This window comes from Lepidochelys kempii, chromosome 8 (assembly GCF_965140265.1).
Source record: "Lepidochelys kempii isolate rLepKem1 chromosome 8, rLepKem1.hap2, whole genome shotgun sequence".
Classification (NCBI taxonomy): domain Eukaryota; kingdom Metazoa; phylum Chordata; order Testudines; family Cheloniidae; genus Lepidochelys; species Lepidochelys kempii.
This window is the reverse complement of record NC_133263.1, coordinates 7,264,181-7,277,204: the sequence shown is the minus strand read 5'-3', so window position 1 is coordinate 7,277,204 and position 13,024 is coordinate 7,264,181. Positions and strand designations below refer to the sequence as shown.

At 47.4% G+C, this 13,024-nt stretch overlaps 2 protein-coding genes across 7 annotated transcripts in view; one reads left to right on the top strand and one right to left on the bottom strand.

Annotated features, from left to right (window-relative positions):
* The window catches only part of CSF1R (colony stimulating factor 1 receptor), a 46,743-nt gene that overhangs the window by 17,551 nt on the left and 16,168 nt on the right, over positions 1 to 13,024 (bottom strand). For all 6 annotated transcript variants that reach the window (XM_073355345.1, XM_073355346.1, XM_073355349.1 and 3 more), the window contains 7 exons: positions 9,860 to 10,114; positions 8,656 to 8,940; positions 7,614 to 7,750; positions 6,560 to 6,719; positions 5,023 to 5,212; positions 2,597 to 2,712; positions 722 to 842 (listed from right to left, as the gene is read on the bottom strand). In XM_073355345.1, coding sequence (XP_073211446.1) covers positions 722 to 842; positions 2,597 to 2,712; positions 5,023 to 5,212; positions 6,560 to 6,719; positions 7,614 to 7,750; positions 8,656 to 8,940; positions 9,860 to 10,114 — 1,264 coding nt within the window. The remainder of the gene's footprint in view (positions 1 to 721; positions 843 to 2,596; positions 2,713 to 5,022; positions 5,213 to 6,559; positions 6,720 to 7,613; positions 7,751 to 8,655; positions 8,941 to 9,859; positions 10,115 to 13,024) is intronic.
* Positions 1 to 13,024, top strand: part of HMGXB3 (HMG-box containing 3) — a 64,103-nt gene that overhangs the window by 43,995 nt on the left and 7,084 nt on the right. The window lies entirely within an intron of this gene.

The window sequence follows — 13,024 nt, the reverse complement described above, 5'->3', positions numbered from 1 at the left end:
CCAATTTTTGCCCCAGATCCCTAAATGGCCCCCTCAAGGATTGAACTCACAACCCTGGGTTTTGCAGGCCAATGCTCAAACCACTGAGCTATCCCTCCCTAAATAGACCTGTCAAAGGAAGTAATTCAGGGGTGGCACGGCACCCTTGCCCCCTGCATTCAGGTGATAGAGATGGTCAGCAAAGCAGTGCCCCTGCACATGAATGGAAAAACTGGACCCAGCTCCTGCTCACTGTATGGGTTGCATCAGCTTGATTGTGCCAACAATCTCCTTCCCTAGCAGCTTTATTACTGGGGAATGGCTCCTCATTTACATCCCTTCCCAAATGATGCACCAGGGCTGAATTTTGGGGCAATAGCACATTAAGCAGGTCTGCCCCATCAGCAAGCATGTTTTAGTGTGTATTCTAGACACTGCTATTAGGAACTGGTACCCATCACCTGGTGTTGGAAAGCCACCCCTGGGACAGATGCTGAAATCTATAAACATCTATTTTAAATAGCAGAATAATTCTCTGTTGTTGTAATATTGGACAGAACTCTGGTATATTGTCATGTATCTTTTGCAAGTCTGTGCTGAGCAGTTTAGCAAATACAGATGACATCTATGGGGAATCTCGGAGTTCTACTGTAGGGGCAGGGAAGGACGCGGCGAGCTCTGGCATTGCGATTGGACGCATTGCACAGCGGAAGGCTCCCCAGCCCTCTCTGATGTTTCTCACCTGTCTGATTGCCCAGAACACTGATACCACTCAATACGTGGAGCAGGGTAACCACTGGCTTTACAGTGAAGGCTCGTGGAGTCATTGAGTACCATCCAGACGAGATGGACCTCAGGCGGGACTGAATAGGGAATGCAAAGGAATGTTAGGTACGGAAGTTATATGAACACAGCTCTCTCTACATTTCAATCCTACTTATTTATGTGCAATGTCAAAATGGCAGGGGGAGTGCTATGTGTTTGGGGGAAGGGGTAATAGCTCCCTTTGGTCTCTTGGCCTGGTCTTTGGGATCCAGGTTCCACACTGCCCCTTCCCTGTGCTGTATCTTGGTAATCTGTCTATCCAGAGAACAAGATCAGTGAGTGAATATCTTTTACTGGACCAACTTCTCCTGGTGAGAGAGACAAGCTTTCCAGCCTCACACAGCTCTTCTTCAGGCGTAAGCTTGAAAGCTTGTGTCTCTCACCAGCAGAAGTTGGCCCAATATAAGCTATTACCTCACCTCCTTTGTTTCTCTAATATCCTGGGAACAGCCCAGCTACAAAGCAACTCTGCATATCCAGAGACCAGGTTTTGTATGGGCGAGCTGCTCTACTCCATCCTATACAGTATTTCTCATTCCCGACTGCCACCACTGGTGACCTCTGGGAGTGAGAATTCAGTCTCCATGGCCACTTCCATAGGCCACCCCCCAAACTGTCACGTGGTAACCACTTTCAGGCATTGCCATCCTGGACCCAGTGATCTAGTGATGGAAGGTCGCATAGCTCCTTATCAGTCCTCCCAGCCAGTTACTTATGGCAGCATTTCTACAAGCACCATTTCACATGGTCTGTCATCCAGCAAGGACAAGTCTTTACTGAGTGCACAAACCCTTCCTGTTACTCTCATTCGTCATCTTGCAGGACACTCCCTACGCTGGGACCTATCTCATCAGTAGTGCACACCCTCTTCTGTCCCGACCCTCTTCTCATATGGACAATATGCTACACTACAGAATCTTGGGGATTCACAATCCATGTAGCCAGTGACCCCTATTTCAATATGATCCACAAGGATGCCCCAGAAAGGAAGCAAAGAGAGAACTGTAGAAGAACGAACAAAGAAGGCTACCCTACAGAAAAAAAATACAGCCTTTATTCTGAAATTACAGTAGAGCTACAAATGTCATACAGTGAAATTATGGTACTGAAGTGAACAAACAGAGACAGCATTTATTAAATGGAATCTAAAAGCTACAAGTGGCCCGAGGCTGAAATTCTCTGCCCTGAAGTACCATTGGATAAATTCACCTCTGCTAAGCTGGAATTTGTAACAATGCTGTAGCTTGCATACAGTAATGAATGTAGTAAGATTTAAACCGTGAATCCTGGTATTTAATGTAAATATACAATGATATATTTGTCATAGTTTACTTGCTGGTAATCCACCGAATACAGTACAGTAGAAAGCTTAACACCTTCCCTGTATGCTGACTCTGCCATGTTACAGTCACTGTACCTTGGAACTTCTGACTGTAACACCAGCTTAGCAGAGGTGACTGTATCCAGGTACAGTGACCCACCATTGCAAAGGGCTTGGAGAGCCAGAGTTGACAAGCACAATGATTACTGTGAAAAGGCCACTGTGGCCATCGCTACCATCACTCTCGTGAGTGCACCACCCCACAGGCGTAAGTGAGGCAGCATTTAGCAGCTTTGATGTTCTCAGCGGCTGCTTTGATGGTTACTGTGACAGCTGCCTTCCTGGAACTAATTCCGTAAGCTCCTCATTTGCTGGCAGGAAGAGCAAGAACCATCTCCTCTCATCCCCTTGCTATCCGCTACTGGTTTCCATCCTCTGCTTCGCAGATTTGGCGGCAGGCAGGGCACTTACTTTTCAGGGAGATGCTGAAGGTCACCGATGCATTGGCCTCAGTATTCGCAGCATAGAATGTATACAGTCCGCTTTCCTCTTCTCTCAGCCGGTTCAGGGAGAGCGTGGTGTTGTACCTGTCCCGAGAGAGAATAAAAGGGACTGAAGAAAGCTGCACATCACAAAAACAACCAGGTCTCTCAGTGCTGCGCAGTGGTGGTGCGATCGCTGCATGCACGTTTGCAGCAGCCAGTGCGTTCCTAGCAATAACCCACACCTAGCCTTACAGGGAGGGTTTCAGTGGCACCAAGGGCAGCTAGCGGCTTCACCCTCTGTGAAAGGCAATGAAAATCTCCCCCTAGGACATGAGACCTGTTCTTCTGAGAGAGAGGATGTTGCCCAGGAGAGTGCTATGGGGACTTCAGTCTTCAGCCGGCTGGCCTCTCGAGACAGGCAAGAGGGATCTCAGCATCATATCCACAGGAGCTTCTGTCCCTGCCTTGACTCAGGAGCCTGGATTAAAAACACCTGCTTCTGTGCTGTGCCGGCCTTGGAGTGCTATGAACACTTTCCCCTCTGCAGCACATCTTAGGTCTGATTTTCAAAGGGCTGAGCACACGCAGCTTCCACTGACCTCGAATGCATCTTGTGATGTAAACAGTGACATGAAAGGCACCAGCAATTGGTAAACAGCTGTCACGTAATATCATTGGCACTTCTGGATTGCCAACCCAAACAGGTTAAAGTCCAGTGGTTAAAGCAAAGGATTGGCAGTTCGGATTCTGGTTCCTAGCTCTGCCACCGACTTTCTCTGTGACCATAAGCAAGTCACTTAGCCTCTCAGCAAGAGGTTCTTTATCTGGACTTCTCTGGACTCACTCAATTCAAGTTTGCAAGACACTTTTGTAGTAGTACCTTCAGCCAAGGATCTTAAAGTGCCTTGCAAACATGACTTGCTTGATCCCAGAGAGATGGTCATTATTATAATCCCTATGTGTGTGGGGAGAAGCTGGGGACACTTTTCTCTCCACACCTTCCAAAATGATATCTTCTTACCATCGCCCTGGCTGGAGCAGGAGATGAAGTGAGCAGCTTGCCTCCCATGTGATGTTCCCCTATTCCCCTTGCTATCTATAGTGCTGACCCAACAAAGTGATAAAACAGTGTGTGTGAAGACAGCAAACTCCAGAGAGGTTACAGTACGCCCGCCCCAGCAGGAGAGAGAACTCAGACACTGAGGAGAGTTAGTCTCCAGTCTGTAACTGAGAAGGACGGGGAATGGCCAGCCACACAAATTTTGAAAAGATGGACTTTTCCCTCATTACTCAACTTGCCCCACCATCTATCTCATCCCATTAGTGTTCCTGAACCCCTAACACAGCCCTTAGAACCCTGACTCTGAGTGACGGAGGGCCCTCTCCATAGTTCACTGCTCCAGTTCCTCGTTCGGTGGGTAATTGTTTGTTTCTGAGAAACAAAAGGGGAATTAGCCAGTTCTTCCCAACTAACAGAAGGTTCTGTTCTTTAAATGTGCTGGTTTTTTATGGGGCACTGTGTGAGGTCCCAGCCAGCTCTTTTCCTTTGGCTTCTGGCCACATCTCATCTGCCTCTGACCCACCTCCAGCATTGGCCATCATCCCCCAGCCTGTGTGAGAGCTCCATAGCCACTGGTGAAACCAGTAGGTGGAGCTGAAGTGCAAATGGATGTGGGAGAGGCCACTTAAGGAATTCGATCTCAGCTGAAGTCCACTGGCCCCAGAGTCAGCTGGGACCACAGTGGAGGATAGGGGCTGTTGGTCTGGCTGGTGGACTGGGTGTGGATCTGTGGTGGGCAGCCCCTGGTAATGGAAGGGTCTGATGCAGTAGGAGACATGCAGACGTATGGCTGCCTCCGCCCTGTCACATCCCATAGGAATTATGAAGACATGGCTGTCTTTATCCCTGTGTCTGGTTGCATTGAAAGAAGCCACCCTGTCCTCAGCCCACATTTGCATTTTCTTTGCCCCCCAACCAAAAAGTGAACAAACATGAACAACAGTATCAAATGCCTACGAGAGTGATGGGGACTTCCCCTGTTGTGCCGCCCAAGGAAAGGCTGCCTTGCTCTCTGGATAAGGGGGGATAGTCCCCTTGCCCTTTAAAATGAATAATCCCCCTAGAAGGGGTCTGCTGTAGGGGGAGCCTGTTCCTAGTAGAAAGGATCCATCTGGCAGTGTTGGAAATTAGCTCAGTGGTTTGAGCATTGGCCTGCAAAACCCAGAACTGTGAGTTCAATCCTTGAGGGGGCCATTTAGGGAAATTCGGCAAAAAAAATTGGAGATTGGTCCTGCTTTGAGCAGGGGGTTGGACTAGATGACCTCCTGAGGTCCCTTCCAACCCTGATATTCTATGGTGCCTATGATGAAATACTCTGCTGATGAGCACAAAGGCGAGAGGAGATACTATACCTGTTGTTACCAGGGACCATTTGGTCATTGTGTACGGCGCTCACGGAGTGTTGGGAAGGATTCTCATGTGTCCACCTCCAGTTGCTAAGTCTGGGGTAAGCCTCAATCAAGACCTGCAGTTCCAGATTTCCTCCCAACTGTACTTCGTGGCTGCTGTTCTGCATGGGCAACAGATGTACATAACCTCTCTCTGAGAGACAAAAAGAGCAAAGCCAATCAGTGGGTGTGTCTGCGAAGGACAAAGGTCATCCACATTCAGCCCTGGCACAAGTGCTGCCCAGCTCCACTGATCTCAGCAGTCGCCTGCCTTTACATCAAGATTGGCTTGGGCGTAGAGAGGTCTTTGCTGATCCCAGTTCCTGGTGGGACCCAGCTCAGCCTGACGCGGGACAATGAAATTACATTCTCTCAGTGCAATGCTGTCTTTTCCTGATGAGCTTTCAGTTACTCTCAGAGGCTGGGGCATATCCAGGTCACACTTCATATTAAAGTTCCATTTACAAAGGGCTAATAGATGGCTAATCAATTGCTAGAGATTGTTACAGCCCAGCAGGTTAACTGGTTGCTTAGAACCATGGCTTATGACTATCTTTAACACTGTCTGCTGGTGTTCTTATAACCACATGTGACCTATACTACTCATGTCGGCAACAAGCATATCGCATCTATGAACCATCCATTAACACCTTATAAATAGAACCTTACTATATAGTGTGACCCATACCCAGGTTTGGAGGGAACTGATATGACAAGGACTTGAGGTTAACTGATTAACGGACAGGATAGCTGGGAAAGGGGAGGACCTGAATGCATTGGCTGAGTCAGCTATGCTAAAGAGTGATGTGGCTAAACTAGCAGGCTGTATCACCTGTGCATCCCCCAGGAGTCCAGTCCATTCCCTTTGCCAAGCCCCTGGTCTCTTCTCGTCTGGGGAGCACATTCAGATCTGAGCCCGCCTTCCCCCACCAGCGTACTACAAACCCCTGCTTTGGTCATCAGCTAATTTGAGCTCAGGAGCTTCAGAGCTAAAAGGATGAGCTGCTTCTTTTTGAACTGCAGAAGTAGCTCTTTCAACTTGCATCTGCATTAGACTTTTATTCTCTTCTATGGATCTGCCACTGGAAGGGAGCACAGACCCACCCTCTCCCAGTGTGGGGCATGCAGTCAGCTTTTGTTTCAATGGCCTCTGCTGTGACCTTGTCTGATTAATCTTTTTAGGGGCTGTTTATTAAACTTGTAGACAAAGAGAAGATCTTCCCTGGCTTTGCATCTGACTGCACCAGCGACCAGATCACTAACTGGATAGTGGCACCTGCCCCTTTTCTCTCAAGACACCTAGACTTCCCTTTTCTATCCACTGTAGAGTTCTGGGATTGAACCAGGTGGGTCTAATCAGGGGGTCTCCACTGGCAAACCAACACAGGGACAAGGTTGTGGTGTTAGATGCAAATGAATGAGGGAGACGAGGTTGTATGTGCGTGTGCATGGGCACAAATTCCATGATCTCACTTTTCTTGCCTGTTCAGGAATTGCTCACCTACAACCTGGAGCACAGCTGAAGAATTACTGGATCCCACAGAATTGTTTGCTACACAACTGTATAGTCCACTGTCTCCTATTGTCACCGCTGGAATGTATAGGGTGAAGGAAACGTAATAGTCCTCTTGTGCAAAGTCGTTGTTGGTAGTGATGGTGACCTGCAGCCATAGGGAAGGAATGTTAGACTGATTTGTTTTGGAACAGAAATCAGTATTAGCGATTACTGTGCCCTTCGTCTTGTTTTCTACCTTACTAGACCTTGTCCAAGAATTTATATGGCTAAAGTGCAGACAAGTGGAGACAAACAGATACAGTTAATTGAAGTCTTCAGTGCAGATACTTGTAGCATAGACAGGCATATAGATTTCTTTACACTCATTGTCAACCCTTTGATTATGAGCTGTAGTTACATTGCATTATCTGAACAGACTGCTATACTTTGTGTGCTAATATCATCTCCTACACTGAGACAGTAACAACTCTCAACCAGGAAGTACTATTTTATCTAACCTAGGTTTTTAAAATGCACTCATCAAAGTTTTATCTATGTATGAAAAGTATTAAAACCAACCCATAATGTACTAAAGTCAACACAAGAAGACCGCCCTTGCTCTCCCCTTCTCGAGGGGAGTGTCTGTGCATTGTGGGTGTTTGTTGTTTTATGAGCTAGGATGTTGATGGGGTTACTGGGGCAAGGCTGGCTTGTAGAAGTGGGTTTTACGTGTCATTTTGCAGGCACTGTTCAGCAAACCCCAATAAAACAACCCCCATTTCATTCTCTCGTACAGTGAGCCACCAAGAATGTGTGCATGTGTCTCTTAACCCTTTGTAAACTGTCACCGCAACAAAGGAGAGAGAGAAAGGATGGCTGTGCTTAGGTCTCCAGCGTTTACGTGCAATACGCAGTCTAATCATGCGCTTCAGTATTGTGCTCCCATCAGCGGCTACCATATGGAAGGCTCCGTGGGTCAGGAATGACTCTGGCCATCCTCTCCCTCCCCATTTTCCAGAGAGATCACATTCCCCCTTACGGACAGGGGAAAATGACTTACATTCTGAGCTGGATGGATCCACTTGATGTTGTACTTGTGGGAAGGAGAAATTAAATTGCAGGTGATCTGGAAACTTTCCCCCTGTATTCGCACATGGTCTTTTTGTTCCACAGTGACTGAAAGCGGCTTTACCATTGCTAAACAAAGGCAGAGATGGGCAAGGATTAGTTACAGGTGGGCTTAAAGGCCTCTGCATCCTTGAAGAATCCCCAAGGACGTGGCTGCTTGGCTCTTGCTGCCATCCACTTTAATCCCTTCACCCATCATTGGCACCACCTTCACCACCATTGTCATCCTCACTCCTCCCAGCACTATCACTTTCAGGGCGGGGACATCACCACGAGCTGGCTCAAAAGCCTTACAGGGTGAGGAATCCTTGTCCCATCTGCCTGTTTGCCCAGCTGCAAGAGCACTGCACCAAGGCCTCAGGATTTGCAGTGTTCCAGTAGGAAGAGCAGATTTTCCTTCAGGCTGCTGGATGCATCTGCAAGGATCTGCATGATGCAAACAGCCAGGAGGTAGAGGAGCAAGATGCCAGGGGTATTATCAGCATTAATAGGAGTCCATCGATCAAATGTATTATTCATGTAGTAACAGCAGTGTACACGGGACTGTCCAATAGCACATCCGTGCTAAACAGAGTACAGAGAAAAGGTTCCTGTCAGGCTGTGGAATAGTCTCCCAAGGAAAGGGGTGGAACCCCATCAATGGGAACATTTAAAACTAGACTGGACATAAGTCCTGGGAATACACAATCAGAAACAATCCTGCATTGGTAGAGGGATGGACTTGGGCTCTGCTTTATAAAGGTGTCTATGGGGATTAGGTGACCAAATCCCACTGAAATTCAATGGGAACTGTTCACCTAACTCCCTTAGGCTCCTTCGAAAATTCTAGCCTCCGTGGCCCAGGAGGTCATTTCCATCTCTAACTTCTATGACCTTTCCCCAAACGAGCTCCCTAGACCCGCTCCTGACAGAGTTAACAATAGCTGCCTCCCCATGGAACTGCTGGAAGAGTGATCAGAAACCTAACCCTTTACCTTTCAGGACAATCAATTGGATTTTCGATGACCTCTCCATTTTTCCATTGATCAGGGCCCCACACCTGTAAGATCCTTTATACTCTTGCTTCACGTTGTATATGGTTACTCCATCCCGAGGGCTGAAAGAAAACTCGGTCCCTGGTAAGACTGGAGAATAATCGTCCTTCAGCAGGGTAACGTTGGACCCATTTTCTGGGTCAGTGATCAGACATGGCAGCTGTGCATCACGGCCTTCGCTTACTCTGACCCTGATGCTATGGACATACCACACCTTCTCGGGATCTATCGATGGAATAAGACAAACCAGATAGTGGAATCAAGCAAAGCGCATACAATAATTAATATTACACTAGGGGGTAATATGCTGCACGCCTTCCCAGAATGGTGGGAGCATAGCTTCGTGGCTTGCAGTGCACCGTGGATTTCCGTCCATGAGGCCATCATAGCACCCCTGCCTGCGTAGGGTCCCCAATAGCAAACCCTCTGCCTGGCAGGGTATATTCAGCAGAAGCCAGGTGACAGTCACCTGTGTGGGCACTAGACAGTGTTTCTTAACAGCTGATCCACGGACCAGTGACGGTCCCTGAGATTTTCCCAACACAGTTTAGGAAGGCAGCAAGCTGGTCCCTGACATCAAAACGGTTGAGAAGCACTGCACTAGAGGAGTGTACTAGAAGCAGTAAGCAAAACCTTTCCGCACAAGAAAGTTATAATGGTATAAGCTAAGGTGTGAATTTAAATGCATACTGTATTGGTCTAGGTCCCAATGAGGTCTCGTTTATGCTGTTTTGGAAGGGGTTTAAACAAAACAAAAAAAGAAAGCCGCTCTAATCCACTCTAATCCCAGAGTATCTCTTATCTGGAATATCCAGCTCTTACATAGCATTTTTCATCCATAGATCTCTAGATGGGGAAACTGAGGCATGGAGCAGTGACATGACTTGCCCAGCTCATCTAGCGAACCAGTGGGAGGCCAGGAATATGGACTCCAGGCCTTCTGAGGCCCAGTCCAGTGCTCTATCCAGGAGGCCACGTTGTCTCCCTAAGGGTGAATAAGAGTGTCCACATGTGGGGGAGAGGGTTATACTGGTATAATTGGTATTGGTATGGCTACAATTGTATCAGGGTAACAGGTAAAACTATCCTGTGTAGACAACCCTTAAATGAGTGTGACAGTAAGCGAAGGAACGGCATTAGCTACCTCTCACAAAGAGATGGACGGACGCTCGCTCCACGTCTCCGCCGTGGGTATAAGCGCACTGATAGGTGCCGGTGTCCCTGTACGTGGCACTGGTAATAGTGAGAGTGCTGTTAGTACCCCTCGAGTCCACGATCATATTCCGTCTGGTGCCGACCCATTCCACGCTGAAATCCCCAGAGCAGCGCCAGGTTACGGGGTCTCCTTTGTTCACAATCATGGCGGTGACATTAGGGTCGATTGTCGGAGATGCCGAGCCTGCAAACAAGAAAGAGAGGATAGGTGAACAACCAGCGTGCCTTACAGATAAACTGGTGGGATCTCATCTCACCTCGCATGGAATATCTTGGCAAGGGCACAAGGAACAGTTGCCATAAAGACTGGGGTGGCTGGCCAGAATTGGACTTTTGGTTCATTTCATACTCATAGCCCAGATTCTAGGCTGATATGGTTGGCTGGGCTTTTTATTTTAATTACTTCTCTGATGGAATGAATTTTAGGCTAGGAGGGGTATTTGCTGTCAGAACATTCAGAGCCTTAGGTGGCAAAATCCACTGTTTTGCACTGATTAATCCAGGCTCCAGGGTTGCTTTGTTTTACTTTCTTAGAAGTTGTTTTTTTCCTATTGATCAGCATTTATTTGGCCGTAAATTTCACTGTGGAGCTGTAAGCACATTGTGTAAATTGTGCTGGGACATACTCCTACTCCTGCATTTTTAATCCAGCAGCAATCAATGCCATTTTCTTTTGTTTACTTCTCTCTGTGTACTACATTAGTGCTAACATCAGAACAGAACAGGAAAGAAATGTGCCAAACTATTTTGTGCAGAGCAACTGAAAGAGCTCAAAGCACTGATTTTGTTTCAAAAACTGTTTTGGGGAAACTAATTTCTTGGTGGCTGAGTCGTGGATTTTGAAAATTACAAAATAATACATGGTACTTGTATAAGTACTCAAATACTGTGGTGATAGAGGCCAGATAACTACCCAGATCTGATAGCATTTCATCCTTAGTACTCACAGAATTGTATAAAGGGAAGCATTATTATTCCCATTTTACAGATGGGGAAACTGAGGCACGGAGCATTTAAATGACTTAGCCAAGGTCAAACAGCGAGTAATTGGCCAGGCCAGGGGTGGAACCCAGTCCTCCTAACTCACAGACCTGTAGCTATGCACTGGGCCACATGATCTCCTAGCCTAATGATCACCATTTTACAGTGGGTCACACTTCAGGCCTGAATTTGAGTTGCCATATTTGCCTTTAAGAGGCATTGTGGAACTAACTCCTTCATCTGTTTGAGTAAAGGGGAACCTGGAACCTCCTTCAGTCCTCACTGTCATAGAGAAACACATTTATTTTGTCTTGTCAGCGAGTTCTTTTAGTCACTGCCTATATTTAAGGAGAGGGGGGAAGTGAAAAATGAATCAGTGCCTTATGGGGAAAAAGCTGCAATAACACCCTCATGACAGGTTTTCTTTCAGGGGACAGGAAACACATTGCAAATGGCTATCTGTGCTCTGAGGGGGTTGGCTTCCCCCCCCCAATACACAGCCAGCCCCTTCCAAGAGCTGGCTGTTCTCCCACTTCTGCTTTTCTGAACACTAACCTCTTCCCCAGATCTTAAAGGAACATACACTCAAGTTAAAAAAACCCCTTCCTATACTGGAAAAGTGCTCCTAGTGTAGACGTGGCCTAACTCAACAGGAACTCAACGAGCAGACTCCAACAGAGCTGTGTATGAGCAATTGGAAAGGACGACATATGGAATATTTGACATTTATTCCTCTTGAACTTTTTTTTGCTGTTTTTTGACTTCTTATAGAAACAGGAAAAAACCCATTTAGTCCCCAAGCAGAGAATATCCCACAATCCCTTTGAAACCATATTTTCCATGTATCTACAGTTTCCTGCTCCCTTCTATGCTAGAGCTCTGTATGAGGGGATGGGAGTGGATCTGCTTGTATGTTGGTTTCTTGTCCAGCCATCAGTGTGCCTTGCTGTCACTGTTTTGCTAACTGGTTTGCTTGGTAAACTTAGCATTGGCCATTAGTATTAAGGATATGTCTACACTGCAGTCGGGAGGTGTGATCACAGCACCTGTAGACATACCTGAACTAGCTTTGATTAAAGCAGATAAAGCATGCACCAGGGCCAGTACCCGAGTGTGAGTGGAGTTGCTGGTGAGATGCATTAGGACAGTAAATCAGCCCCCCCCCCGTAACGTGGCAGGAGCTCTGGCTCAGGGTTCTGTTCTCCTGCTGACCAGAATGCAATCTCACACAAAGCTGGAGAGCGTCACCCACCAACTTCCTCATTGTTGTCGGTAACTGCTGGCCATTGGCTTCATCACACCATGGTTGTGTAACAATGACCTCCAGTTGCAGGATGAAGCCCATCCCCCTTGACCATCCCAGCCACAACAATTAGCCAGGCCCCTTCATTGGGCCAGAGCTTGTTGTTCTTTAAACTTATTTTCCCAGGGACTCTAAGCTCAGAGGCAGATGCTAGTATCCGGTGAGGTTCCAGCCTGAGAGTGCATGGAGGCCCAGCGACGTCCCCCAGGCTCACACAGAGTCAGCAGGACTTAAATCAGATGTTGGAAATTGAAAGGGCATGGGGCCTCATGGCTCAGTGTCCTGCATTAGAAGCAATTCCTGAGGCACTAACTAACCAGAGTCAACTGCAGCATCCTTCAGTGCCCAATCTCTCTCTCTCACACACATCCCAGCTGTCTAGTCCATAATATTCTAATAGCCAGGCAGCTCCAGTTGCCTCCAGAATCAGGAATAACCTTACATCTATGTCCCTACCGGAGCGTAGCCCACATTGCATCCCTCACTGCCCTGTGGGGATGTCCAGTGAAGTGACACTCCATGCCTTTGTTAGGACCCCCTTGAAAATGGTATAGTCCCTTGGCAGACTTGTCCCAGCATGCAAGGTGTCAAACACTCAGGGGCTGAATGTTCAAATGGAGTTAGGCTTCTAACTTCTATTTAGTTTCCTAACATCCACTGAAATCAACAGAAGTTAGAAGCCTAACTCCTTTGAAGGGGTCAGCCCTCAGAGCCCAACCTTCAAACACAGGTGCCTTAAAAGGGTGTCCAGATTCCACCCTGGGATACGCAAACAACCAGTCGCTGCATGCAAGTGGGGCATCTGATGTG